Here is a 26,719-nt window from a genome sequence, read left to right as displayed (position 1 = left end):
TTCTTCAATTTTCTTTAATATTTTTGTGACCCCTTACATGGGTCTCAGTTTCCCCTCTGTGTTGCATTGTTACTGGGGGAGGGGAGAAAGACTTGTTTGCTCTCAGGGCAGGCTAAGAGACCCAGGTATGAATGATGCCTAGCTGTCTGAGCCTGAATGAGTCATTAAAAAGGAATGATCAAGGCCGACCCTATATCAATGGAAAATCTGAGAAGACAATGGAAAACACAATCACCAACAATACTTACAACCAACAACTCAGAGGGAGATAGATTTCCCCACCTCTCAGCAGGGAAGTTGAGCAAAGACCCCATCTCGAGAACAAAAGATTGGGAAGCTGAAAGGTGGGGGGATCAGAGTTGGCTGCTGGAAGGAGTTTGGTGCGCTCATCTGGCAAGTGACCAAGGAGGTCAGACAGAGAGGCACACAGAGCCAGAACAACTGTGTTCACTACAGGTTCACTAGGCTCTGGGCTAACGAGAATGGTCTATGTTTTAACGAGAGTTTCTCAAATGCAGCCACCGTGGCCACATGTGACCACCAGGGCCTTTTCATAGAGCCACAGCCTCCTTGGTGGTGATTGGGGGACGCAAAGCAGTGTTAAATATACAAATATCACTTTTCACAGAAACAGACTTACTAGCTAGCAAGTGTTTAAAAAAAGCAACCAAAAAGTAAAAGAAATAATAACAAAAAAGACAAGAACATGCAAAACACATTATTTGTTTCTATTCTAGTTAGCTCCAGTAAAGAATAGAGACAAATGCACATTATTTTTATTTTTGAGTCTGCAATAAAAAGCTACATAAATAAATTACAATGATTTGGACATGTATATGTGCATATGTATTTGTTTTTCCTAAAGTTAATTGTTTTAGGAAAAATTGTCAGAGCAGCCACCAGCAAGAGTTGGTGGCCACACTGTAAGGCCATCAAAAAATTCCTTCCATCGTCTACAGCCAAGCTCTGCGATACAACCGCATTTGCTCCAACCCCTCAGACAGAGACAAACACCTACAAGATCTCTGTCAAGCTTTCTTAAAACTACAATACCCACCTGCAGAAGTAAAGAAACAGATTGATAGAGCCAGAAGAGTTCCCAGAAGTTACCTACTACAGGACAGGCCTAACAAAGAAAATAACAGAACGCCACTAGCCATCACCTTCAGCCCCCAACTAAAACCCCTCCAACGCATTATTAAGGATCTACAACCTATCCTAAAGGATGACCCAGCACTCTCACAAATCTTGGGAGACAGGCCAGTCCTTGCCTACAGACAGCCCCGCAACCTGAAGCAAATACTCACCAACAACCACATACCATACAACAGAACCACTAACCCAGGAACTTATCCTTGCAACAAAGCCCGTTGCCAACTGCGTCCACATATCTATTCAGGAGACACCATCACAGGGCCTAATAACATCAGCCACACTATCAGAGGCTCGTTCACCTGCACATCCACCAATGTGATATATGCCATCATGTGCCAGCAATGCCCCTCTGCCATGTACATTGGTCAAACTGGACAGTCTCTACGTAAAAGAATAAATGGACACAAATCAGATGTCAAGAATTATAACATGCATAAACCAGTCGGAGAACACTTCAATCTCTCTGGTCACGCAATCACAGACATGAAGGTCGCTATCTTAAAACAAAAAAACTTCAAATCCAGACTCCAGCGAGAAACTGCTGAATTGGAATTCATTTGCAAATTGGATACTATTAATTTAGGCTTGAATAGAGACTGGGAGTGGCTAAGTCATTATGCAAGGTAGCCTATTTCCCCTTGTTTTTTCCTACCCCCTCCCCCCAGATGTTCTGGTTAAACTTGGATTTATGCTGGAAATGACCCACCTTGATTATCATACACATTGTAAGGAGAGTGGTCAGTTTGGATGAGCTAATACCAGCAGGAGAGTGAGTCTGTGTGGGGGGGGGGGGGTGAGAAAACCTGGATTTGTGCTGGAAATGGCCCACCTTGATTTTTATACACATTGTGAGGAGAGTGGTCACTTTGGATAAGCTATTACCAGCAGGAGAGTGAGTTTGTGTGTGTGGTTTTTGGAAAAAGGGGGGGGGTGAGAAAACCTGGATTTGTGCTGGAAATGGCCCACCTGATGATCACTTTAGATAAGCTATTACCAGCAGGACAGTGGGGTGGGAGGAGGTATTGTTTCATATTCTCTGTGTATATATAAAGTCTGCTGCAGTTTCCAGGGTATGCATCCGATGAAGTGAGCTGTAGCTCACGAAAGCTTATGCTCAAATAAATTGGTTAGTCTCTAAGGTGCCACAAGTACTCCTTTTTTTAAAAAAATTTCTTGAGACCCCTCATTCATTTCTTTATACTAACCTAAGGATTTCCTGGATCTTACAATTACTCACCAATACCTATAGTTTTTCATGACTATTGGCCATTTAGATTCACAGCTTGTATGCACCCTTGGTGTTAAGTCTGAACCCTATTAAGCACCTGGATGCCTCTTACCTCCATGACCCCTGTCAATCTGGTACAGAAGCGGATATAGGACACAATGCACTAGTGGCTTTGGCAGGGAATCTCATAGTATGCTTTTAATGTTAGATCTAAGAGCTTCCTTCAATCCCACTGATCATGAGGTGTTGACTAACGTGCAGACTACAGCAAGAGTGGATGGTAGCTCTGCTCTCTCCTTGTTGAGTGTTCCTAGAGCGTGGTGTAGAGCAGTTGCTCTCTTCACTAAGGGCACTGTCGTGGAATCCCACGGAGTTCACACCTTGTCTCTCCTAACGTTCAAAAAAGATAACGTGCCTTTAAGATGTTTAGTAAGGAGGTGTGCGCTGCAGCTATTTCAATATGGTGTAAGCCCTCTATTTTGCCTAATGCAGTGAATGCTGCTGAATACCTGGAACCTGTTTTGGGGAGAGATTAGGGCACAGATGAGAGTCGGATAGCTGAAGCTCAATCCAGTTAAAACTAAAATGATGATGGTAGATTGGGGAATTGCAACTAGACAATATGGGGAGGATAATTTAATTGCAGGTGTATACCCTCCATTGTGTTCATATTCATAATCTGTGGATTCTGCTGGATCCCCCAGCTATTATTAAATGATTAAACAGCAGCCATTCACTAGAATACTTTTTTGTCTCTGGCAAAGAAACTGCTCCAGTTTTTTTTTTTTTCAGATGTGGGCCTTGCTATTTTGAGTCATGTCTTCATCGACTCAAGACTGGATTATTATACTGTGCTCTATATGGAGCTTCTAGGTGTTCTAAAGTTTCTTTAAAATTAATTCAATTTGTCATCCAAGTTGCTGTGAGGGATTGTGGGTCCCAAACACAGGACTGTGGGATCCCAGGCAGTCCTCAGACTGCAGCCACTACTCAGCAACTTGCTGGTACCTAGAGGGAGTGGCTGGTGGAACTTAGCTCAGTATAGGCACTGCTCACGAAGCTCCCAATTGGAGGGGATGTCCAGCCTCTCCGACGGGCTCAGACTCACTATTTAAACCAGAATGTAGCACACAAATTTCTCTGAGTAACTAGGTGCATCACTGGCTGGCTGCTACACTGGACCCTACCTTCTTGTCGGACTCTGGAGCCCTGCTTTGTTCCTGATTCCTGCCTTCCTATTCTGTTCCTGCCCTCCTGGCCTTGCTACAGATCTCTTCTATGCCCCATGCTTGGCTACTGACTCAGCTCTGACTGTTGGCTTGATTCCTGACTCTGTCTCCATCTCTGTCTCCAGTTCACAGCTCCTGATTCCCACTTTGACCACTAGGTCTGACCACATACATCCCAGTCTACAACAGTAGCCATCCAAGGACTTAAGGGAAATTTAACGTCTTTTGACTCTATTACTAATAAGATAACCCAGTTAAAAAAAAAACAACAACAAGATAAATAAGATCTTATAGTGTCCTATAGATTGAAACGTAAGGCTCAAATTTGGAATGTGAAGAAAACAATATTAAGTTGCACATTAATGTCTTAATTAAAGACAATTCTATAATACACAGAAAAATTCAAATCTTGAAAAACATTACTAAGGCAGCTGATTGTTGTCTTTTTGTTGACTATTGTGTCACCCCTTGAATATATCGAAACTTTTTAGGGTCAATGTTAAATCTTACTATAAATCAGATTCTATTTCTGGCACTGTGATTGTAAGCAGATGTGAAAAGCAATGATAAGGAAAGGTTAACGTGAATGATATTCAGTAAAGGATAAAAATGCTGTTTGGTAATTAAATAAAGCTCTTATAATCCCAGATAACAGAAAGGCCACTTATGGTATACATATTAAGCTACTTCTGCTTCAGGCTGAGTTTTCTGTCGCAGATGTTTTGGCCTCTACCTTGTTCCCTACTGATCTTCCTGACAATCCAGGAAGTTTTTGGAAACTGTAGGGGACAATTTCCTGGTGCAAGTGCTGGAGGAACCAACTAGGGGCAGAGCTCTTCTTGACCTGCTGCTCACAAACCGGGAAGAATTAGTAGGGGAAGCAAAAGTGGATGGGAACCTGGGAGGCAGTGACCATGAGATGGTTGAGTTCAGGATCCTGACACAAGGAAGAAAGGAAAGCAGCAGAATACGGACCCTGGACTTCAGAAAAGCAGACGTTGACTCCCTCAGGGAAGTGATGGGCAGGATCCCCTGGGAGAATAACATGAGGGGGAAAGGAGTCCAGGAGAGTTGGCTGTATTTTAAAGAATCCTTATTGTGGTTACAGGGACAAACCATCCCAATATGTAGAAAGAACAGTAAATATGGCAGGCGACCAGCTTGGCTTAACAGTGAAATCCTTGCTGATCTTAACCACAAAAAAGAGGCTTTCAAAAAGTGGAAAAACTGGAAAAAGGCTAACGTAGTGCCCATCTTTTAAAAAAGGGAAGGAGGAGGATCCTGGGAACTACAGGCCAGTCAGCCTCACCTCAGTCCCTGGAAAAATCATGCAGCAGGTCCTCAAGGAATCAATTCTGAAGCACTTAGAGGAGAGGAAAGTGATCAGGAACAGTCAGCATGGATTCACCAAGGGCAAGTCATGCCTGACTAATCTAATTGCCTTCTATGATGAGATAACTGGTTCTATGGATGAAGGGAAAGCAGTGGACGTGTTATTCCTTGACTTTAGCAAAGTTTTTGACACAGTCTCCCACAGTATGCTTGTCAGCAAGTTAAAGAAGTATGGGCTGGATGGATGCACTACAAGGTGGGTAGAAAGTTGGCTAGATTGTTGGGCTCAACGGGTAGTGATCAATGGCTCCATTTCTAGTTGACAGCCGGTATCTAGTGGAGTGCCCCAAGGGTCGGTCCTGGGGCTGGTTTTGTTCAATATCTTCATTAATGATCTGGAGGATGGTGTGGATTGCACCCTCAGCAAGTTTGCGGATGACACTAAACTGGGAGGAGAGGTGGATACGCTGGAGGGTAGGGATAGGATACAGAGGGACCTAGACAAATTGGAGGATTGGGCCAAAAGAAATCTGATAAGGTTCAACAAGGACAAGTGCAGAATCCTGCACTTAGGACGGAAGAATCCAATGCACCGCTACAGACGAGGGACCAAATGGCTAGGCAGCACTTCTGCAGAGAAAGACCTAGGGGTTACAGTGGATGAGAAGCTGGATATGAGTCAACAGCGTGCCCTTGTTGCCAAGAAGGCCAATGGCATTTTGGGGTGTATAAGTAGGGGCATTGCCAGCAGATCGAGGGACGTGATCATTCCCCTCTATTCAACATTGGTGAGGCCTCATCTGGAGTACTGTGTCCAGTTTTGGGCCCCACACTACAAGAAGGATGTGGAAAAATTGCAGAGTCCAGTGGAGGGCAACAAAAATGATTAGGGGGCTGGAACACATGACTTATGAGAAGAAGCTGAGGGAACTGGGATTGTTTATTCTGCGGAAGAGAAGAATCAGGGGGGATTTGATAGCTGCTTTCAACTACCTGAAGGGTGGATCCAAAGAGGATGGATCTAGACTATTCTCAGTGATAGCAGATGACAGGACAAGGAGTAATGGTCTCAAGTTGCAGTGGGGGAGATTTAGGTTGGATATTAGGAAAAACTTTTTCACTAGGAGCATGGTGAAACACTGGAATGCATTACCTAGGGAGGTGGTGGAATCCCCTTCCTTAGAAGTTTTTAAGGTCAGGCTTGACAAAGCCCTGGCTGGGATGATTTAGTTGGGGATTGGTCCTGCTTTGAGCAGGGGGTTGGACTAGATGACCTTCAGGGGTCCCTTCCAACCCTGATATTCTATGATTCTATGAATTAAAGTCCATTTTACCTTAGCAAACCAATGAATCTGAGTATTTACTCCACATTTTAGCTATCTCCCTATGGGATGAATGGGCAAAGGGTATGCAGTTTCTTTTACCGCTTAACTTCTGTTAAAAAAAAAAAAAGTATGACATCATAACTTGGACAGCAATTGGTCTGTTCAAGTGTTCAATTGACAACAACGTATGCATGAAAAATAGCAGGTATTGGTACTGGAATGAAGCCAGCACTCCAAGGCAGGGATACCTCCACTTGGATATAGTCTCCCTAACTGATAAATTATTAAATTGCACTTTGTCCAATTACGGATGAAGAAAAACTATACAATGAAAATGAAATAATTATTTTATCAATTGAACCTGAACTGTACATTTACATTTAGACCCATACTACACATTACACTATGAATGGTTAAATGTTTTTTTCTAAAAATTTCATACTAAAATCAATGTAGCCTGCATTAAAATACTCTCCCCTTAACACAACCTACTTCAGAAACACAAACTTTCTTGTGAAGCAACTAGGGTTGCTAGAAACATAACATACCTGACTCAAGCTCAAGAGGAAGCAAATGAAAAGTTAAGCAACTTTTTCTCCTTACCCACAGACATATACCTTACCATTAACACAATTACTATACACCACAGATCATTTACTTCAACTTTAACTCTACCCCTGCAACCTTCTCTTCTCCACATACCCCTTTACCAAACTACCTTCTCCTAACATTATTATTTGTGGACTTTTGGTATAATAGTATGTTGTGCTGAGAAAAGTTTGGTAAAGGGGTTGATGGAAGACTGATCTTCTTAGAGCATATTTAATTTTCTTATTTTTCTGGGTTTAAGACAGGTATGTTATGTTTGCAGTGACTCTGCTTCACAACAAAAACTTCTGTATATTAATTTCTTAAATTATTTTAAATAGGGGCATGGTGCTGATTGAAGAATGGGATGGACTTGTGGGGTATGTTTAATTCCAGATACTGACAGGGAAAACTTCATGCACCAGCAATTGGTACACATGAATAAGGCAAAGGTTTTTTCACAGATATTTTTTAGTAAAAGTCATGAATAGGTCACAGGCAATAAACAAAAAATCACAGAGCCTGTGACTTGTCCGTTACTTTACTAAAAATAACTGGGGCAGGTCTAGGTAGGGGGAGAAATGGAGTCCCATGGGGGTGCAGGGGACACAGCCCCGACTCCGGTGGCCGCAGTGAGGATCGCAGCCACAGGGGACACAGCCCTTGCTACAGAGCTGGCCCAGCTTCAGGACAGGGGTGCATGACCCGACTGTAGCCCCGGCCAAACCCCGGCCGCAGCAGGGTGTGGGGGTTGCAGACAGCCCTGGGAAGCGCAAGGAGGGCATGCAGCCCCAGCTGCAGCCTCCAGTGAAGCTGCGGGGCTGGGGCGCACAGCCCCTGCCAAGCCCGGGATGCCACAGGGCTGTGGTGCACGGCCTCTGCCAAGTCCAGGACGCCGCAGAGCTGGGGCACATGGCCCTGGCTGCAGTCCCCAGGACACCATGGCCAAGCCACCCCATAATCTTCTTCTGTGATAAGCTTAAAAGATTGAGCTCCTTGAGTCTACCACTATAAGGCACGTTTCCCAAACCTTTAATTGTCTTGTTGCTTTTCTCTGAAACCTCTCCAGTTCATCAACATCCTCCGTGAAACAAGGACACCAGAACTGGACACAATATTCCAGTAGCAGTCATACCAGTGCCAAATATAGCCTCTCTCCTCCAACTCAATATTCCCCTATTTATACATCTGAGGATAGCATTAGCCTGTTTAGCTACGGCATTGCTTTGGAAATTTGTGTTCAGCAGATTATTCACCAGGTCCAAGTCTTTTTCAGACTCACTGCTTCCCAGGATAGAGTCTCCCATCCTTTAAATATAGCCTTTTTTCTTTGTTCCTCGATTTATACATTTACATTGGACCATACTGAAACATTGCTGGACAATGCCCAGCTCACTAAGCAATCCAGATTGCCCTATCCATTACCTGTACTCTTCATTATTTATCACTCCCCCAATCTTTGTGTCACCTGCAAACTTCAGCAATAATGATTTGTGTTTTCTTCCAGGCCATGGATAAAAATATTAAATAGCATAAGGAACAGATCCTTGTGGGACACCATGAGAAACATACCCACTCAATGGGTATTCCCAATTAAATTACATTTTAAGACTTATTAGTTAGCCATTTTTAAACCACTTAATATGTGCCAAGTTAATTTTGTATCATTCTAGTTATTTAATCAAAATGTCGTGAAGAGCTAAGTCAACTGCCTTACAGAATTTTACGTATATTACACTAACACTCTTACCTTCTCATCTAAACCCATAGTCTCATCCAAATGATACCAAGTTATTTTGACAAGACCTATTTTCCAAAACCCATGTTCATTAGTATTAATTATATCACCCTCCTTTAATTCTTTATTAATTGAGTCTTGTATCAGCTGTTCCATTATTCTGCCCAGGATCAATGTCAGGCTGAATAGGGCTATCAGTACTTGGATCATCTCATTTAGCCTTTTCAAATACTGGCACATCATTAGCTTTTTTCCAGTACTCTGGAACTTCCAGCACTCTGGAACAGAGGTATTAAAAATCAACATCAACAATCCAGAGAGCTCTTTGACCATATCTTTTAAAACTTCTGAATGCAAATTATCCAGACCTTCTGATTTAAGAATGTCTAACTTTAATAGCTGCTATCTAATATATGTCACTGTTTGAAAAGTGGGAAGTATTTCATCATCATCATCATCATCATCACATGATTTGAATATATTGTCTGGCTTTTTTACAAATACTGAACACAAATATTTATTGAACACTTCTGCCTCTTCTGAATTATCATGAAAGATTCTACCATTTCCACCTACTAATGGACCAATAACATTGTCAGGGTTCCTTTTGATCCCGATATACTTCGGTCTCGGCCTGGGATGTAAGTACAGATCCTGGGGGGTGAGCAGGCCTTTTATAGAGGTGGCAACAGGGGAAAGGAGCTATATCTGAAGGCCCCTTACTTACTGCCAAAGCTGTTTCTTGCACTGTCAAGATGGACTCTCCAATCCTGAGTGGCTGTTTACCTACCCTGGGAAGGGGGGGGTTGATGTAATCCCACCTGGATTGGGTTGTGAAAGAGTCCTTTTCCCACCTACACAGCCGGCTGAGATCCCCACTGAACCCAGATCTTCCCTTTTGCCTCTGACTTTTCTCATCCTATGTCTCTCTGAAGCCTGCAGGGGCACCAGTCACTGCAAACACGTCAGAAAAGAAAGCAGAACTGAGAGGATAATCTCTCCAAAACATCAAATGCCCTGAGACATGGCTGGGAATTAAATAAACCAACTATTAAGCCAAACTGTTAGTCTAATATTCTGTAATAAAGTTTGGAATTTTCCTCAGAAAAGCTCTGCAACAGGGAGATGTGACTGGGCTGCCTGCTGCTATGGACACAGCACAAACTGGAGGAAGCTTTCAGTATAGGTAGTAAGGTATTATACTACTTTTGTGTAAATTTTATTATAAAATTAATCTTAAATTATATTAATCAGTAACTAAAAACAAGCATGTTGATATTTACAACCAGAGGAAGAGTTTAGAACTCTGCATGATTCAATTTTTATTTAACTCAATTTTTATGCCACTTATCTCTAATAAATAAGACAAATGAAACTCAGACATTAATAAGGAAGACAGATTTGGAAAAGTGGCATGAAACAATCAGGTCAAAAGAATTATAAAACTGATAAAGGAAGACTGTATCACCTACTGTATTACATCTCTCAACTAATAAAAGAATAGCATAGATATGAACATGAAAAATTACAGAATTTCCATTCTACTTGAAGGAACCGTCTCACTGATTTAATAAAGAAGATGGGGGAAGCAGGAGCCCTCCTACCTTGAAATCTGGAATTGAGTTAAATTTCTAAGTGATGTTCGCCTTCCTCCATGTGCCAAAAATCCTGCAAGACACAAAAAATCAACAAAACTTAGTACTAAGACCCCTCAAAACATTCCATTTAACTATCAGGAAAACTACATCTCACATTTTTAAAAAGAAAAGGAGTACTTGTGGCACCTTAGAGACTAACCAATTTATTTGAGCATGAGCATCCGATGAAGTGAGCTGTAGCTCACGAAAGCTCATGCTCAAATAAATTGGTTAGTCTCTAAGGTGCCACAAGTACTCCTTTTCTTTTTGCGAATACAGACTAACACGGCTGTTACTCTGAAATCTCACATTTTTGGAATTCAAAATTAAACCCCACTGAAGAAAGGGTACATAAAGTCACAATATCATCATCACATGAACAGCTCACAGCTTTCTATGGGGTATTAATGTATCAGCTACAACCTATTAGTTCTCCTCACCATTAAAATTCCATACGTGTAAATCTTTAACTGATCAAAATTAATTTTGATCACCTGGAGCACTTCCCTCCCCTCCCCCCCAATGATTTTCATGTGAGGAACTGAGAAAAAGTATAATGTAGTGTTTCTTTCAATATATACACTACAGTGTAATATCTAAAAAGAGCGCACTTTATACCATTTTTTTGTGACTACCCATGAGTATTTCTTTTCTGTGCACTACTAAGCTTTTTCATTTAACTCCTGAAGGCTTTACTTAGTTTTTATTCTGCTCTTATTCAAGCACAACTCTCACTGAAGGGGAGTTAAAACTGAGTCAAAATTTCAGGATTTAGTTTTGTTCTTGTATCAAGTATGCACAGTAGCTGTTTAATGAGTTCATCAGTTCGCATCACCTGGTATCTTTGAAAAGGTCACTTATAAATACTGTACTGTATTTTGAAACATAGTGTAAAGTCTATGGAAAGATGTTCTATCACATATATTAGTATTGTGATGTGTGCAGAATCCTGCTTGTTGGCATCTACTGGCATATTATCACAGAAGGCTTCATTGATATACCTGTTGCTGTTTAGAACAAAAAAGTTGAAAGGAAGAAGAGAAGTATAAACAAACAAAAATTAATTGACAGTTAGAGTTGTATCAGGACACATTCACCAACTCAAAAACTGAAAAGCACGGAAATAAGTTAAGGGACAAGTCTCCTACATTCCTTGCCACTGTCACATTGCCTACAACACTGACAATAACACATTCCAACACTACATAAGGCTTTCATTTCCACCTCCAACAGATATTGAGAAGCAGCTTCATCAAATTCACACTTTAGTGCAAAACCTTAACAGGAACCTGCCAGATGCTCTTGCACCAACATTTTGGCACATCTGACAGTCACACATTCCATACATTCGGGAAGTTATTCTACCTTAACATTTCTGAAGTTACGAACTACCGTCCCATCTCCAACCTCCTATTCCTGGGCAAAAAAACTGAGCAAGTCATAACCACTAAACACCAACATGTGACATCAGCCAACTTCCTGGATACCTCACAGTCAGAGTTCAAATCAGGGCACAGAACAGAGAGAGCTATAGCTGCACTAAAAGATGACCCGTTCTTACAGCCATGGGCAGTGACAGGATCTCCATGATTATGCTGCTGGACCTCTCTGCAGCTTTTGATACATTAGACCACTAGATACTGCTAACCTACCTACATGACAGACCAGAACTGATGGCCCATCACTGAAGCTGTTCCTACCATTCCTCTCCAGCAAAGCCCATAGTGCAGATGGGTAACTGTTCCTCCTCTATAAAGACCCTTGCCTGTGGTACCCCATAGTGCTCTATACTATCCCCTCTTCTCCTCAGTATCTACCTGAGACCACTAGGAGAGACAAAGAGCTACCATGGGCTCACCTGCCAACAATATACCAGTGACTCTCAACTATATACAGGGAGTCCTCGGACGCCACTTACGACACTTTTCAACTGACTACCTGTTTCACCCCTACAACACTTGTTTTGCCCTTATGACACTCGATGTGCATAAGTTTGCTTGAAATCACTTCCTCGTTGCGTTATACTGGTATGGAGATGGAAGGGGTCACTTCTGATTGGCTCTGAGGCAGCAGAGTAGTTTGTTGCCAGGTAGGGTTGCTGCTTGTTTTTGATTGACTCCCAGCCCCAGGCGCAGCCAATCAGAAAGCATGAACAGTGATTGGCTGAGGCTCAGCATATGTGCCATTCTCCCTGGCTTTCTGAGCCTGTGTGGCTGGCATTCTGCACAGCATATGTGAGTTTATATTTTTATTTGAATGCTGTTTACAAAATACAGTGTACAGTAAATACATTGATGTTGCAACATTAGTCATCTATAATTCATTTAGTAAAAAAATCTGGGTTATTGTAGTGAAAATAGTTGTATCAAGCCTTGGTTCAGGAAACAATCTCCCCTTTATACCATTCGTTCCTATGGGAAAAGCAGTTTCAACTTACAACCTTTCGACTTACAATGCAATTCTGAGGAACGAATTGTGTCCGAAGTCCGAGGACTCCATGTATCTCATTCACAACTAATGCAACCACCACCATTACAAGATGTCAGAGTGCCTATCAGAAATCAAAGAGTTTTGGACATAAAGCAGGGATGCAACCTCTTTGCTATGTACTATAACAAGCCTGAGCCCTGGCGAATAGAGACTAAGTCTGCAGGAAGTCATCTAGCTTGTACATAGAAAGGCCCACAACAGACATAGCGAATGGCAGATTTAATGGCAGTCAGAGTCGGAGATGTTTCCACCTCCATGGGCCTTGGCCTTGATTGGCCAAATTAAAAGGTTTTTGAATTGCTAGCACTATGGGGTCAGAAGGGTGGAAAGGCAGCTATCAGAGTAACAGCCGTGTTAGTCTGTATTCGCAAAAAGAACAGGAGTACTTGTGGCACCTTAGAGACTAACCAATTTATTTGAGCATAAGCTTTCGTGAGCTACAGCTCACTTCATCGGATGCACACTGTGGAAAATACAGAAGATGTTTTTATAGACACAAACCATGAAAAAATGGGTGCTTATCACTACAAAAGGTTTTCTCTCCCCCCACCCCACTCTCCTGCTGGTAATAGCTTATCTAAAGTGATCACTCTCCTTACAATGTGTATGATAATCAAGATGGGCCATTTCCAGCACAAATCCAGGTTTTCTCCCCACCCCCACGCCCCAAACCCACTCTCCTGTTGGTAATAGCTTATCTAAAGTGATCACTCTGCTTACAATCTGTATGATAATCAAGATGGGCCATTTCCAGCACAAATCCAGGGTTTAACAAGAACGTCTGAGGAACGGGGGGGAGGGGCAGGAGGAAACACGGGGAAATAGGTTGCCTTGCATAATGACTTAGCCACTCCCAGTCTCTATTCAAGCCTAAGTAAATTGTATCCAATTTGCAAATGAATTCCAATTCAGCAGTCTCTCGCTGAAGTCTGGTTTTGAAGTTTTTCTTTTCTAATATCGCAACTTTCATGTCTGTAATTGCGTGACCAGAGAGATTGAAGTGTTCTCCGACTGGTTTATGAATGATATAATTCTTGACATCTGATTTGTGTCCATTTATTCTTTTACGTAGAGACTGTCCAGTTTGACCAATGTACATGGCAGAGGGGCATTGCTGGCACATGATGGCATGCACCACATTGGTAGATGTGCAGGTGAACGAGCCTCTGATAGTGTGGCTGATGTTATTAGGCCTGTGATGGTGTCTCCTCAATAGATATGTGGGCACAGTTGGCAACGGGCTTTGTTGCAAGGATAGGTTCCTGGGTTAGTGGTTCTGTTGTATGGTATGTGGTTGCTGGCGAGTATTCGCTTCAGGTTGGAGGGCTGTCTGTAGGCAAGGACTGGCCTGTCTCCCAAGATTTGTGAGTGTGTTGGGTCATTCTTCAGGATAGGTTGTAGATCCTTGATAATGCATTGGAGGGGTTTTAGTTGGGGGCTGAAGGTGACAGCTAGTGGCGTTCTGTTATTTTCTTTGTTAGGCCTGTCCTGTAGTAGGTGACTTCTGGGAACTCTTCTGGCTCTATCAATCTGTTTCTTCACTTCAGCAGGTGGGTATTGTAGTTGTAAGAATGCTTGATAGAGATCTTGTAGGTGTTTGTCTCTGTCTGAGGGGTTGGAGCAAATGCGGTTGTATCGTAGAGCTTGGCTGTAGACAATGGATCATGTGGTGTGGTCAGGGTGAAAGCTGGAGGCATGTAGGTAGGAATAGCGGTCAGTAGGTTTCCGGTATAGGTGGTGTTTATGTGACCATCGTTTAGCACTGTAGTGTCCAGGAAGTGGATCTCTTGTGTGGACTGGACCAGGCTGAGGTTGATGGTGGAATGGAAATTGTTGAAATCATGGTGGAATTCCTCAAGGGCTTCTTTTCCATGGGTCCAGATGATGAAGATGTCATCAATACAGCGCAAGTAGAGTAGTGGTGTTAGGGGACGAGAGCTGAGGAAGCGTTGTTCTAAGTCAGCCATAAAAATGTTGGCATACTGTGGGGCCATGCAAGTACCCATAGCAGTGCCGCTGATTTGAAGGTATACATTGTCCCCAAATGTAAAATAGTTATGGGTGAGGACAAAGTCACAAAGTTCAGCCACTAGGTTTGCCGTGACATTATCGGGGATAGTGTTCCTGACAGCTTGTAGTCCATCTTTGTGTGGAATGTTGGTGTAGAGGGCTTCTACATCCATAGTGGCCAGGATGGTGTTATCAGGAAGATCACCGATGGATTGTAGTTTCCTCAGGAAGTCAGTGGTGTCTCGAAGGTAGCTGGGAGTGCTGGTAGCGTAGGGCCTGAGGAGGGAGTCTACATAGCCAGACAATCCTGCTGTCAGGGTGCCAATGCCTGAGATGATGGGGCATCCAGGGTTTCCAGGTTTATGGATCTTGGGTAGTAGACAAAATATCCCAGGTCGGGGTTCCAGGGGTGTATCTGTGCGGATTTGATCTTGTGCTTTTTCAGGGAGTTTCTTGAGCAAATGCTGTAGTTTCTTTTGGTAACTCTCAGTGGGATCAGAGGGTAATGGCTTGTAGAAAGTGGTGCTGGAGAGCTGCCGAGCAGCCTCTTGTTCATATTCCGACCTATTCATGATGACAACAGCACCTCCTTTGTCAGCCTTATTGATTCTGATGTCAGAGTTGTTTCTGAGGCTGTGGATGGCATTGTGTTCTGCACGGCTGAGGTTGTGGGGCAAGCGATGCTGCTTGTCCACAATTTCAGCCCGTGCACGTCGGCGGAAGCACTCTATGTAGAAGTCCAGTCTGCTGTCTCGACCTTCAGGAGGAGTCCACCTAGAATCCTCCTTTTTGTAGTGTTGGTAGGGAGGTCTCTGTGGATTAGTATGTTGTTCAGAGGTGTGTTGGAAATATTCCTTGAGTCGGAGACGTCGAAAATAGGATTCTAGGTCACCACAGAACTGTATCATGTTTGTGGGGGTGGAGGGACAGAAGGAGAGGCCCCGAAATAGGACAGCTGCTTCTGCTGGGCTAAGAGTATAGTTGGATAGGTTAACAATATTGCTGGGTGGGTTGAGGGAACCATTGCTGTGGCCCCTTGTGGCATGTAGTAGTTTAGAAAGTTTAGTGGAACCATGAAGAAAAGGCTGCAGGATAGCAAGCTCTTGGAGAGGATGATTACAGTTTGGTGGAGTAAGATGGCAGCTGTAATTGTGGGTGAGTAGTCCCTTTCCTTTTGTTTTGAAGCTAGTTCCAGGACTCGGTCAGCGGCACAAGGTAGCTGCAATCATTAAAAGCTAATTTGTTCTTCATCCTATAAGTGATCAGCTTGTGCCTGATTTCTCCAACTCCATTTCCAGCCATCAAACCCAGAACTTTCTTTCGTCTGCATCCACCACGCCACTCAGCGTCCCTAGCCTTTCCCCAAGGGAAGAGGGGAGTAAAACTATGAAAAATACATCACATCCTCCCCTAATTAACAGCACTTATCTCAGAGTACAGAACACATTTTCTGATGCTTTACAAGTAAATCCTTTGATCAATTTATGCATTAAAACTAAATAAAAACTATGCCCTTTAAGGAATTAGCCTTCTGTGTCCATCTTTTATTGGTCCTGAATTATCTTAATAATGGAATAATGCAGACACTTCAAACTTTCAATGAAAATAAAGTTAACTGAAATCTTGTGCAAATGCCATATTTGAAGAAATGAAGTTATAATTAAGCTAAGTTATCAAAACTGTATCTAATTTATGCTTATATCAGGAACAGTCAGGCTTAGGTCCACAGTAAAGGTAAATTAAATTAAGTGGGGCCTATTGTGACATCAGAGTTACTCAACCAATCACCTTCCTTTCTCTACAGCTAATTTTCATGCAATAATTCTATTGGTTGGAATTACTCAGCAGTTTGAAGGAGACTAGACATGTGTCAAACATTCTCATTGATAGATTAGTTGTCTCAATTGTCATTATTCATTAAAGAGTCTCTGGCTAAATGCCAGCTTGTGCATCAGCACTTGAAAGGCTTGCCAAGTCACTGCTGCCCTGGTTCACTGTGTATTGAGGCGACAATACCGGGGAAACTGAGGCAGTAGTGCTGGGGGAGCTCTTAAAGCACAGACACACTGGGACTCAGAGGCTGAGCTCTCCCTGCCCCCTTCACATTAACACCAGCCTTGTTAACACTGTCCTCTAAACCAATAAGACTGCATCTTTGCTGACAAAAAAGCTGCATATTTACTGCTCATTAGCTCTGTCTCTGCAAAAACAGTGGAGACAGGGCACTTTATATTTACAGCGAGATAGCTAAGTGGGGTCAGTCATGGACAGAAGATAGAATGCTGACCTCACCTCACTACCTTCATGGTAAAACCTACAAGTGTCTTCTCTCCATTTAGGATTTCCAAGTGAGAAATCACTTGTTAATTATCTCACTGTAAAAAACCCACCCTTTTGTCAGTGATGACAAACCCTAAGGCAGAGGTTCTCAAACTGTGGTCCATGGACCCCACCAGTGGTCCGCGAGCTCCATTCAGGTGGTCCACGGATAGTTCCCTCTAAGATGCTCACCTAGGCAGCTGCACACAAGAGAATGAAGGACCATCCACCTAATTAATGGAGCTGCGCAGGCATGGCTCCACTACTTAGGTGCCTGGACCCTTAAGAAGACGCACATGTAAGGTGAGGTGGTGGCCTGGGGGGAAATAGGAGGGTAGGTGGGAGAAGGTAGTGGGGTGAGAAAAGGGGGTGGGCGGAATTTGGGATGTGCAGGGCTGCGGCGGCCAGAGAAAGAGGCAACTTTCCACAGCTCCAGGGCTGCGGCTGCTGGGGAGAGACGGGTCCTCCTTCCAAGCCTCAACTCTGTGGCTGCTTTGGCAGGGGACACACCGCCCCCCCCTTCCCAGCCCCAGATCAGGGGCTGCCATGGCGGGGGAGAGAGGGCACATCCATTGCATTAGAAAGGTAAGACTACAGATATTAAAATATGAGTTGTGTGCCTTTATTTGTAGAACAAAAAAAAGTTAATTATTACTAAGGTTTTTTATATATAGCGCTTTTACCCAAAGCGCTTTACAATAGTTAACTAATGTTACAAACAAAATTTGGAAAGATCATTAAGTGGTCCACCGAGACCCACAGCAATTTTCAAGTGGTCTGCAGAAAAAAAAAGTTTGAGAACCACTGCCCTAAGGTGTTTTCTACACTTACAGTGCTGCAGCACTAAGTGAAGACACTACCTTTTCTGATGGGAGACCTTCTTCTCTCTACATAGGTACTCCACCTCCCTGAGAGGCGGTGGCTACGTCAGCAGGAGAAGCCCTCGCATCAACATAGTGCCGTTCATACTGGAAGTTGGGTTGGGATAAATGCATTGCTCAGAGGTGTGGATTTTCCACATCCCTGAATGACTAGTTATAGTGGCATAAACTGATAGAGTAAACCAAGCCTAAGACTACTGCAAATTCATGGCCAGATTGACCAGTACATCTCATTGGCTTTGATTTTCTTTGTGATGCAAAGCAGCTCTAAGGCGAGCGCAATTAGCTGATATACTCTGGCTTTGATGTAACCATGATTCTTCCCTGACATTTTTAAAAAATATCTAAGGTTGATAATATATATTCAAATCTTTAGAAATATCACATAACAGCAATCTCTTTTACTATCTTGTTTAGTGTCCTGCTTTGAGCAGGGGGTTGGACTAGATGACCTCCTGAGGTCCCTTCCAACCCTGATATACTATGATTCATATATATATTTTTTTATCTTTTTTAAAGACTATGTTAAAATGGAATTAAGGATGACAATACATTTCAGTAACTTCTTGGGGAATATACATTACAGCAATGTTGTAGTTATCCCAAAACCTAGCACCTGAAAATCCAGGAAATTCAGAGTTAATGTTACACTATTTTGTACATGCCTCCAGCTTTCACCCTGACCACACCACACGATCCATCGTCAACAGCCAAGCTCTGCGATACAACCGCATTTGCTCCAACCCCTCAGACACAGACAAACACCTACAAGATCTCTATCAAGCATTCTTACAACTACAATACCCACCTGCTGAAGTGAAGAAACAGATTGATAGAGCCAGAAGAGTTCCCAGAAGTCACCTACTACAGGACAGGCCTAACAAAGAAAATAACAGAACACCACTAGCCGTCACCTTCAGCCCCCAACTAAAACCCCTCCAACGCATTATTAAGGATCTACAACCTATCCTGAAGGATGACCCAACACTCTCACAAATCTTGGGAGACAGGCCAGTCCTTGCCTACACACAGCCACCCAACCTGAAGCAAATACTCACCAACAACCACATACCACACAACAGAACCACTAACCCAGGAACCTATCCTTGCAACAAAGCCCGTTGCCAACTGTGCCCACATATCTATTCAGGGGACACCATCACAGGGCCTAATAACATCAGCCACACTATCAGAGGCTCGCTCACCTGCACATCCACCAATGTGATATATGCCATCATGTGCCAGCAATGCCCCTCTGCCATGTACATTGGTCAAACTGGACAGTCTCTACGTAAAAGAATAAATGGACACAAATCAGATGTCAAGAATTATAACATTCATAAACCAGTCGGAGAACACTTCAATCTCTCTGGTCACGCAATTACAGACATGAAGGTCGCTATCTTAAAACAAAAGAACTTCAAATCCAGACTCCAGCGAGAAAATGCTGAATTGGAATTCATTTGCAAATTGGATACTATTAATTTAGGCTTAAATAGAGACTGGGAGTGGCTAAGTCATTATGCAAGGTAGCCTATTTCCCCTTGTTTTTTCCTACCCCCTCCCCCCAGATGTTCTGGTTAAACTTGGATTTATGCTGGAAATGACCCACCTTGATTATCATACACATTGTAAGGAGAGTGGTCACTTTGGATGGGCTATTACCAGCAGGAGAGTGAGTTTGTTGAGGGGGGGGGTGGCGGAGGGTGAGAAAACCTGGATTTGTGCTGGAAATGGCCCAACTTGATTATCATACACATTGTAAGGAGAGTGATCACTTTACATAAGCTACTACCAGCAGGAGAGTGGGGTGGGAGGAGGTATTGTTTCATGGTCTCTGTGTATATAATGTCTTCTGCAGTTTCCACAGCATGCATCCGATGAAGTGAGCTGTAGCTCACGAAAGCTTATGCTCAAATAAATTGGTTAGTCTCTAAGGTGCCACAAGTACTCCTTTTCTTTTTGCGAATACAGACTACCACGGCTGTTACTCTGAAAACTATTTTGGGATATATCTAAATACACACAGCAGCCAGATCTTTCCAATCTAAAACCTTTCTCCAGAAATAATTTTAAAAAAAAATATTTGGTAATACTTCGAAAAGAAAACCCACACACAATGCTATGCTCAGTCTTCTTAGACACTGCTATGTATTACTGAATGTCATAAAAAGTAGCAATATCTGTAATAATTTTAATGTAAAATTCATGTTGTAATGATCCAGGGATCTCTTAACTCAGGGAAACAGAAACAGTATGTGGGTTTTCGTTCTCTGGGCACACTTAGTCTGACCTAAAACTTTAGATGTAGAATCAATTTAATATTAACAGTCCTCTCTAATTTTCTGGAAAATAAGAGAAGAGGTTCTCAAACCAGCTTTTCATAAAGAAAAACTGACTACATTTGGTTGTTTATTTTACAGCAAGCCCCTTGAGTGACCTATTTTATTTTATTAAGGGGTTGATTTAAAACAAAAACAAAAACCAAAAAAACCATGTGCAACATATATTCATAACTGGGAAGAATACAGAAAATCAACAAGATCTAATTTTTTCTTGAACCTTATTTGGCTGGAAGGTTTGAGTAACTTCAAGGCAGTATAGAGAAAGCTGCACTTCATGAAAAATATATTGATGACCGGCAGCAAATAACAGATAATCTGAGTTTGATAGTGTCACCTTATTTTCTTAGTTTAATCTGCATCTCAAAATCACTGTACAGTTTCATAGAATCATAGAATATCAGGGTTGGAAGGGACCTCAGGAGGTCATCTAGTCCAACCCCCTGCTCAAAGCAGGACCAATCCCCAACTAAATCATCCCAGCCACGGCTTTGTCAAGCCTGACCTTAAAAACTTCTAAGGAAGGAGATTCCACCACTTCCCTAGGTAATGCATTCCAGTGTTTCACCAGCCTCCTAGTGAAAAAGTTTTTCCTAATATCCAACCTAAACCTCCCCTGCTGCAACTTGAGACCATTACTCCTTGTTCTGTCATCTGCTACCACTGAGAACAGTCTAGATCCATCCTCTTTGGAACCCCCTTTCAGGTAGTTGAAAGCAGTTATCAAATACCCCCTCATTCTTCTCTTCCACAGACTAAACAATCCCAGTTCCCTCAGCCTCTCCTCATAAGTCATGTGTTCCAGTCCCCTAATCATTTTTGTTGCCCTCCGCTGGACGTTTTCCAATTTTTCCACATCCTTCTTGTAGTGTGGTGCACAAAACTGGACACAGTACTCCAGATGAGGCCTCACCAATGTCGAATAAAGGGGAATGATCATGTCCCTCGATCTGCTGGCAACACCCCTACTTATACATCCCAAAATGCCAAATTGGCCTTCTTGGCAACAAGGGCACACTGTTGACTCACATCCAGCTTCTCATCCACTGTAACCCCTAGGTCCTTCTCTGCAGAACTGCTGCCTAGCCATTCAGTCCCCTAATCTGTAACGGTGCATATGGGATTCTTCCGTCCTAAGTGCAGGACTCTGCACTTGTCCTTGTTCAACCTCATCAGATTTCTTTTGGCCCAATCCTCCAATTTACGGAAGGCCCTCTGTATCCTATCCCTACCCTCCAGCATATCTACCTCTCCTCCCAGTTTAGTGTCATCTGCAAACTTGCTGAGGGTGCAATCCACACCATCCTCCAGATCATTAAGGAAGATATTGAAAAAAAACCAGCCCGAGGGCCGACCCTTGGGGCACTCCACTTGATACTGGCTACCAACTTGACATGGAGCCATTGATCACTACCCGTTGAGCCCAACAATCTAGCCAGCTTTCTAGCCACCTTATCGTCCATTCATCCAGCCCATACTTCTTTAACTTGCTGGCAAGGACACTGTGGGAGGCCGTGTCAAAAGCTTTGCTAAAGTCAAGGAACTTTCCACTGCTTTCCCCTCATCCACAGAGCCAGTTATCTTGTCATAGAAGGCAAATAGATTAGTCAGGCATGACTTGCCCTTGGTGAATCCATGCTGACTGTTCCTGATCACTTTCCTCTCCTCTAAGTGCTTCAGAATTGATTCCTTGAGGACCTGCTCCATGATTTTTCCAGGGACTGAGGTGAGGCTGACTGGCCTGTACTTCCCAGGATCCTCCTTCTTCCCTTTTTTAAAAATGGGCACTACATTAGCCTTTTTCCAGTCGTCCGGGACCTCCCCCAATCGCCATGAGTTTTCAAAGATAATGGCCAATGGCTCTGCAATCACATCCGCCAACTCCTTTAGCACTCTAAGATGTAGCGCATCCAGCCCCAGGGACTTGTGCTCTTCCAGCTTTTCTAAATAGTCCCAAACCACTTCTTTCTCCACAGAGGGCTGGTCACCTCCTCCCCATGCTGTGCTGCCCAGTGCAGTAGTCTGGGAGCTGACCTTGTTTGTGAAGACAGAGGCAAAAAAAGTATTGAGTACATTCGCTTTTTCCACATCCTCTGTCACTAGGTTGCCTCCCTCATTCAGGAAGGGGCCCACACTTTCCTTGACTTTCTTCTTGTTGCTAACATACCTGAAGAAACCCTTCTTGTTACTCTTAACATCTCTTGCTAGTTGCAACTCCATGTGTGATTTGGCCTTCCTGATTTCACTCCTGCATGCCTGAGCAATATTTTTATACTCTTCCCTGGTCATTTGTCCAATCTTCCACTTCTTGTAAGCTTCTTTTTTGTGGTTAAGATCAGCAAGGATTTCACTGTTAAGCCAAGCTGGTCGCCTGCCATATTTACTGTTCTTTCTACACATCAGGATGGTTTGTCTCTATAACCTCAATAAGGATTCTTTAAAATACAGCCAGCTCTCCTGGACTCCTTTCCCCCTCATGTTATTCTCCCAGGGGATCCTGCCCATCACTTCCCTGAGGGAGTCAACGTCTGCTTTTCTGAAGTCCAGGGTCCGTATTCTGCTGCTCTCCTTTCTTCCCTGTGTCAGGATCCTGAACTCAACCATCTCATGGTCACTGCCTCCCAGGTTCCCATCCACTTTTGCTTCACCTACTAATTCTTCCCAGCTTGTGAACTGCAGGTCAAGAAGAGCTCTGCCCCTAGTTGGTTCCTCAGCACTTGCACCAGGAAATTGTCCCCTACGCTTTCCAAAAATTTCCTGGATTGTCTGTGCACTGCTGTATTGCTCTCCCAGCAGATATCGGGGTGATTGAAGTCTCCCATGAGAACCAGGGCCTGTTATCTAGTAACTTCTGTTAGTTGCCAGAAGAAAGCCTCGTCCACCTCATTCCACTGCTCCGGTGGTCTATAGCAGACTTCCATCACGACATCACCCTTGTTGCTCACACTTCTAAACTTAATCCAGAGACACTCAGGTTTTTCTGCAGTTTCATACCGGAGCTCTGGGCAGTCAGACTGCTCTCTTACATACAATGCAACTCCCCCACCTTTTCTGCCCTGCCTGTCCTTCCTGAACAGTTTATATCCATCCATGACAGTACTCCAGTCTTGGGAGTTATCCCACCAAGTCTCTGTTATTCCAATCACATCATAATTCCTTGACTGTGCCAGGACTTCCAGTTCTCCCTGCTTGTTTCCCAGGCTTCGTGCATTTGTGTATAGACATTTGAGATAACTTGCTGTTTGTCCTACTTTCTTAGTATGAGGCAGGTGCCCTCCCCTCTTGCACTCTCCTGCTCATGCTTCCTCCCGGTATCCCACGTCTTCACTTTCCTCAGGGCTTTGGTCTCCTTCCCCCAGTAAACCTAGTTTAAAACCCTCCTCACTAGGTTAGCCAGCCTGCTTGCGAAGATGCTCTTCCCTCTCTTCGTTAGGTGGAGCCCGTCCCTGCCTAGCACTCCTCCTTCTTGGAACACCAACCCATGGTCAAAGAATCCAAAGCCTTTTCTCCGACACCTCCTGTGTAGCCATTCGTTGACTTCCATGATTTGACGGTCTCTACCCCAGCCTTTTCCTTCCACGGGGAGGATGGATGAGAACATCACTTGCGCCTCAAACTCCTTTATCCTTCTTCCCAGAGCCACGTAGTCTGCAGTGATCCGCTTGAGGTCATTCTTGGCAGTATCATTGGTGCCCATGTGGAAAAGCAGAAAGGGGTAGTGATCCGAGGGCTTGATGAGTCTCGGTAGTCTCTCCGTCACATCGTGAATCCTAGCTCCTGGCAAGCAGCAGACTTCCCGGTCAGGGCGGCAGATAGATGACTCAGTCCCTGATCTGTAGCACTTACTATTATTATACCCCTCTGTTTAACACTACCAAACTGGCAGTGTTAAACAGAGGGGTATAATAATAGTAAGTGCTACAGATCAGTATGCAGGCAGGTTCATAAGTAGAGCTATCGGGGGAAATTTTCATAATTTCAAACAATACTCTGCTTGTCTCCAGCCAGTGCTTCTAGTTCCTGACCTTTATGACAGATTCCATAACTTAAAAATAAATGATCACCAATAATACTGGGGGGAAATGTCTGTATATAAATTATATGAAAGTGTCAGTTTGGCCATTTTAAAATACAGTATTTTGTTACTGTAGTTAAATGTTAAAGAAACAAACTTATATTTCCAAAACAATTTAAGAGAATGTATGTACTATAGCTAAAATAGCAATATACAATAGTATTTTTCTTGAAATATCTCCAGATTTGTCTGGTCATTCATGACCCTCCAAGACATTTGCTCTCCACAGGAATGATACAACTGGAGAAATCCAGGTTAAGACTTTCCAATGCTGTGGTCAAAGCATTTGAAACAAATACTTGTTATTGAAGGAGACCAGACTGCACTCAAATCTAACCAGGTTCAGACTAAGAAAGGCTTTCCTTATCAATCACCTCCATAAAAAAATCCACACAGTCCCATGAAGAAAGCACTTTTTAAGCCTCTTTAGGTCTTCTTCATAACTGTTCGCCACCACTTAGACAGTAAGGTAATAGGAGGTACCTTAAAAATAGCTATATTAAGATAGAGGGAAGACAGACTTCTTCTTTAAGGTGGTTGATCCTTCACAATTTGATAACTGAAAAGCTTAACAATTTGTACCATTTTTTGGATAACTAAAGATATTTCTTTAAAAATATCTCAGCAACTTACTGCCATTGGTCTGCTTAACATCTCATAATGCAATAACACATTTTCTGTTTTGTATTTTACAGTACTAGTTTGTCTACAGTTTATACTTCATACATAATGAGTGTTGACTACCCATAATTTGTTTGATATTTCATCTGTATTCAGAGTATAGTTCATGAATGTTCTCTGCAATGAGTCTCTAAACAGTGAACTTCCATCTACTCATAATTACATTACAAATCTTTATGTGAGTGCAGCAGCTCTCAGTGAGCTGTCAATAAAATCTGCACATTGCTAAAATGCTTTTATTCCTTAAATGTCTATAATCCTCTTTCTAATTATACTTGTAGATACTGCACTTTAATTAATGGTATGAGAATTCTAAATTCTGAAATATTATATCTCAACATGTTTGCTTACAGAATATTAAATAAACAATTATGAACAACTCCCTCTCTACCCCTTCTTCTCTATTTTTCAAAAAAATCAGTCACATTGTTTTACAATCTGAACCATGCTACCAAGTTACAAGGCATGGTTCAGATATATGCTAATATCCTAAAGCCTTACATTTTTTCCAATTCACAGCATATCAAAACATTTTCTGGTCACTGCACAAAAGCCAGGCAGGCCCCATTTTTGGTTCAGTTTTTCCCAGAAAATCCTCTTAGTCCAAGAAGGTAGAAGATAGCAGCCCAAATTCTTTGACTGCTTCAATGGCTTCCTGTAAGTCTCCAAATCCAATTTAAAAAAAAATAACCACCTCTTGTTTTCAGAGCTCTATATAAGTTTACTCTGCCCCCTTTCATTGATCTTTTACCTTCTCACTCTGCTCCTTCAGCCTTGGCGTTTCTTATCTCAGTTAGGAGTCACTCATAAAGGCACATCTGTGCCAAGTTTCTACTTTTTCTTTTGAGATACCATGCCACTTTTCAATCTCATCTTAAATTCTCTGTTCACTTTAGCCTAACATGAACACTAAAACCCTGCCCATCTCCCTCTTCATTCCATTACTGCGCATCTCCAATTTTATCTGCAAGGATATTTCTATGGATTAAATTTTAGCTCTTCTCTTTACTTGCTATCATCTGACATGTTGTTCCCCTTTCTGCCAGTTTTTGACTTCTTCTACATAAATCTGTAATACAGTTCTTGTTATATTTACAATGCCTATTCATCAGAAGGGAAACATGTATTCATACTTACTCAACACCATCCATTAAATATGGTTAAAGCACTTTCAGACTGCATCTCATAACCACCTTAATACAGTAATGTAGTATTACAAATTAAAACCTTTACATTAAGCTATCACTGAAAAAAACTGCATAACCATATGAGTTTTGTTTAGGAAAAACAAATAAATATGCACAGAAACATGTCCAAATCACTGTAATTTATTTATGTAGGGTTTTTTGCAATAATAAAAATAATGTAATTGTTTCTATTCTTTACTGGTCCTAAACAGACTAGAAACACAAATAAGGTGCTTTGCACATTCTTGTCTTTTTTGTTGTTTTTTCTTTTGCTTTTTTGGTTGCCCCCCCCCTTTTTTTTTTTCAAAAAGACTTGCTGGCTAGTAAGTCTGCTGCTGTTAAAGTGATATTTGCATGTTAATATGACTTTTCAAAACCTCCCAGGTAGCTACTAAGGCTATGTCCACACAACAGACCTTACAGCGACAGAGTTGTACCGCTGCAGCTGTACCGCTGTAAGGTCTCCTGTGTAGCTGCTCTACACTGGTGGGAGAAGCTCTCC

General features: G+C 42.6%; 1 protein-coding gene across 14 annotated transcripts in view; it reads right to left on the bottom strand.

The window, feature by feature from the left end:
* The window catches only part of TANC2 (tetratricopeptide repeat, ankyrin repeat and coiled-coil containing 2), a 693,994-nt gene that overhangs the window by 564,909 nt on the left and 102,366 nt on the right, over positions 1-26,719 (bottom strand). For 8 of the 14 annotated variants that reach the window (XM_073325978.1, XM_073325982.1, XM_073325983.1 and 5 more), the window contains exon 1: positions 8,608-8,627. In XM_073325978.1, the coding sequence (XP_073182079.1) occupies positions 8,608-8,625 (18 nt within the window). In that variant the 5' untranslated portion in view covers positions 8,626-8,627. Of the gene's footprint in view, positions 1-8,607; positions 8,692-10,199; positions 10,264-19,137; positions 19,156-26,719 lie in introns of those variants that run through there. The other 6 variants (XM_073325985.1, XM_073325979.1, XM_073325984.1 and 3 more) reach the window with 3 other exon arrangements.

Source organism: Lepidochelys kempii, chromosome 27 (assembly GCF_965140265.1).
Source record: "Lepidochelys kempii isolate rLepKem1 chromosome 27, rLepKem1.hap2, whole genome shotgun sequence".
NCBI lineage: Eukaryota > Metazoa > Chordata > Testudines > Cheloniidae > Lepidochelys > Lepidochelys kempii.
The sequence above is the reverse complement of the archived record's forward strand: the minus strand, read 5'-3'. Positions and strand labels throughout refer to the sequence as shown.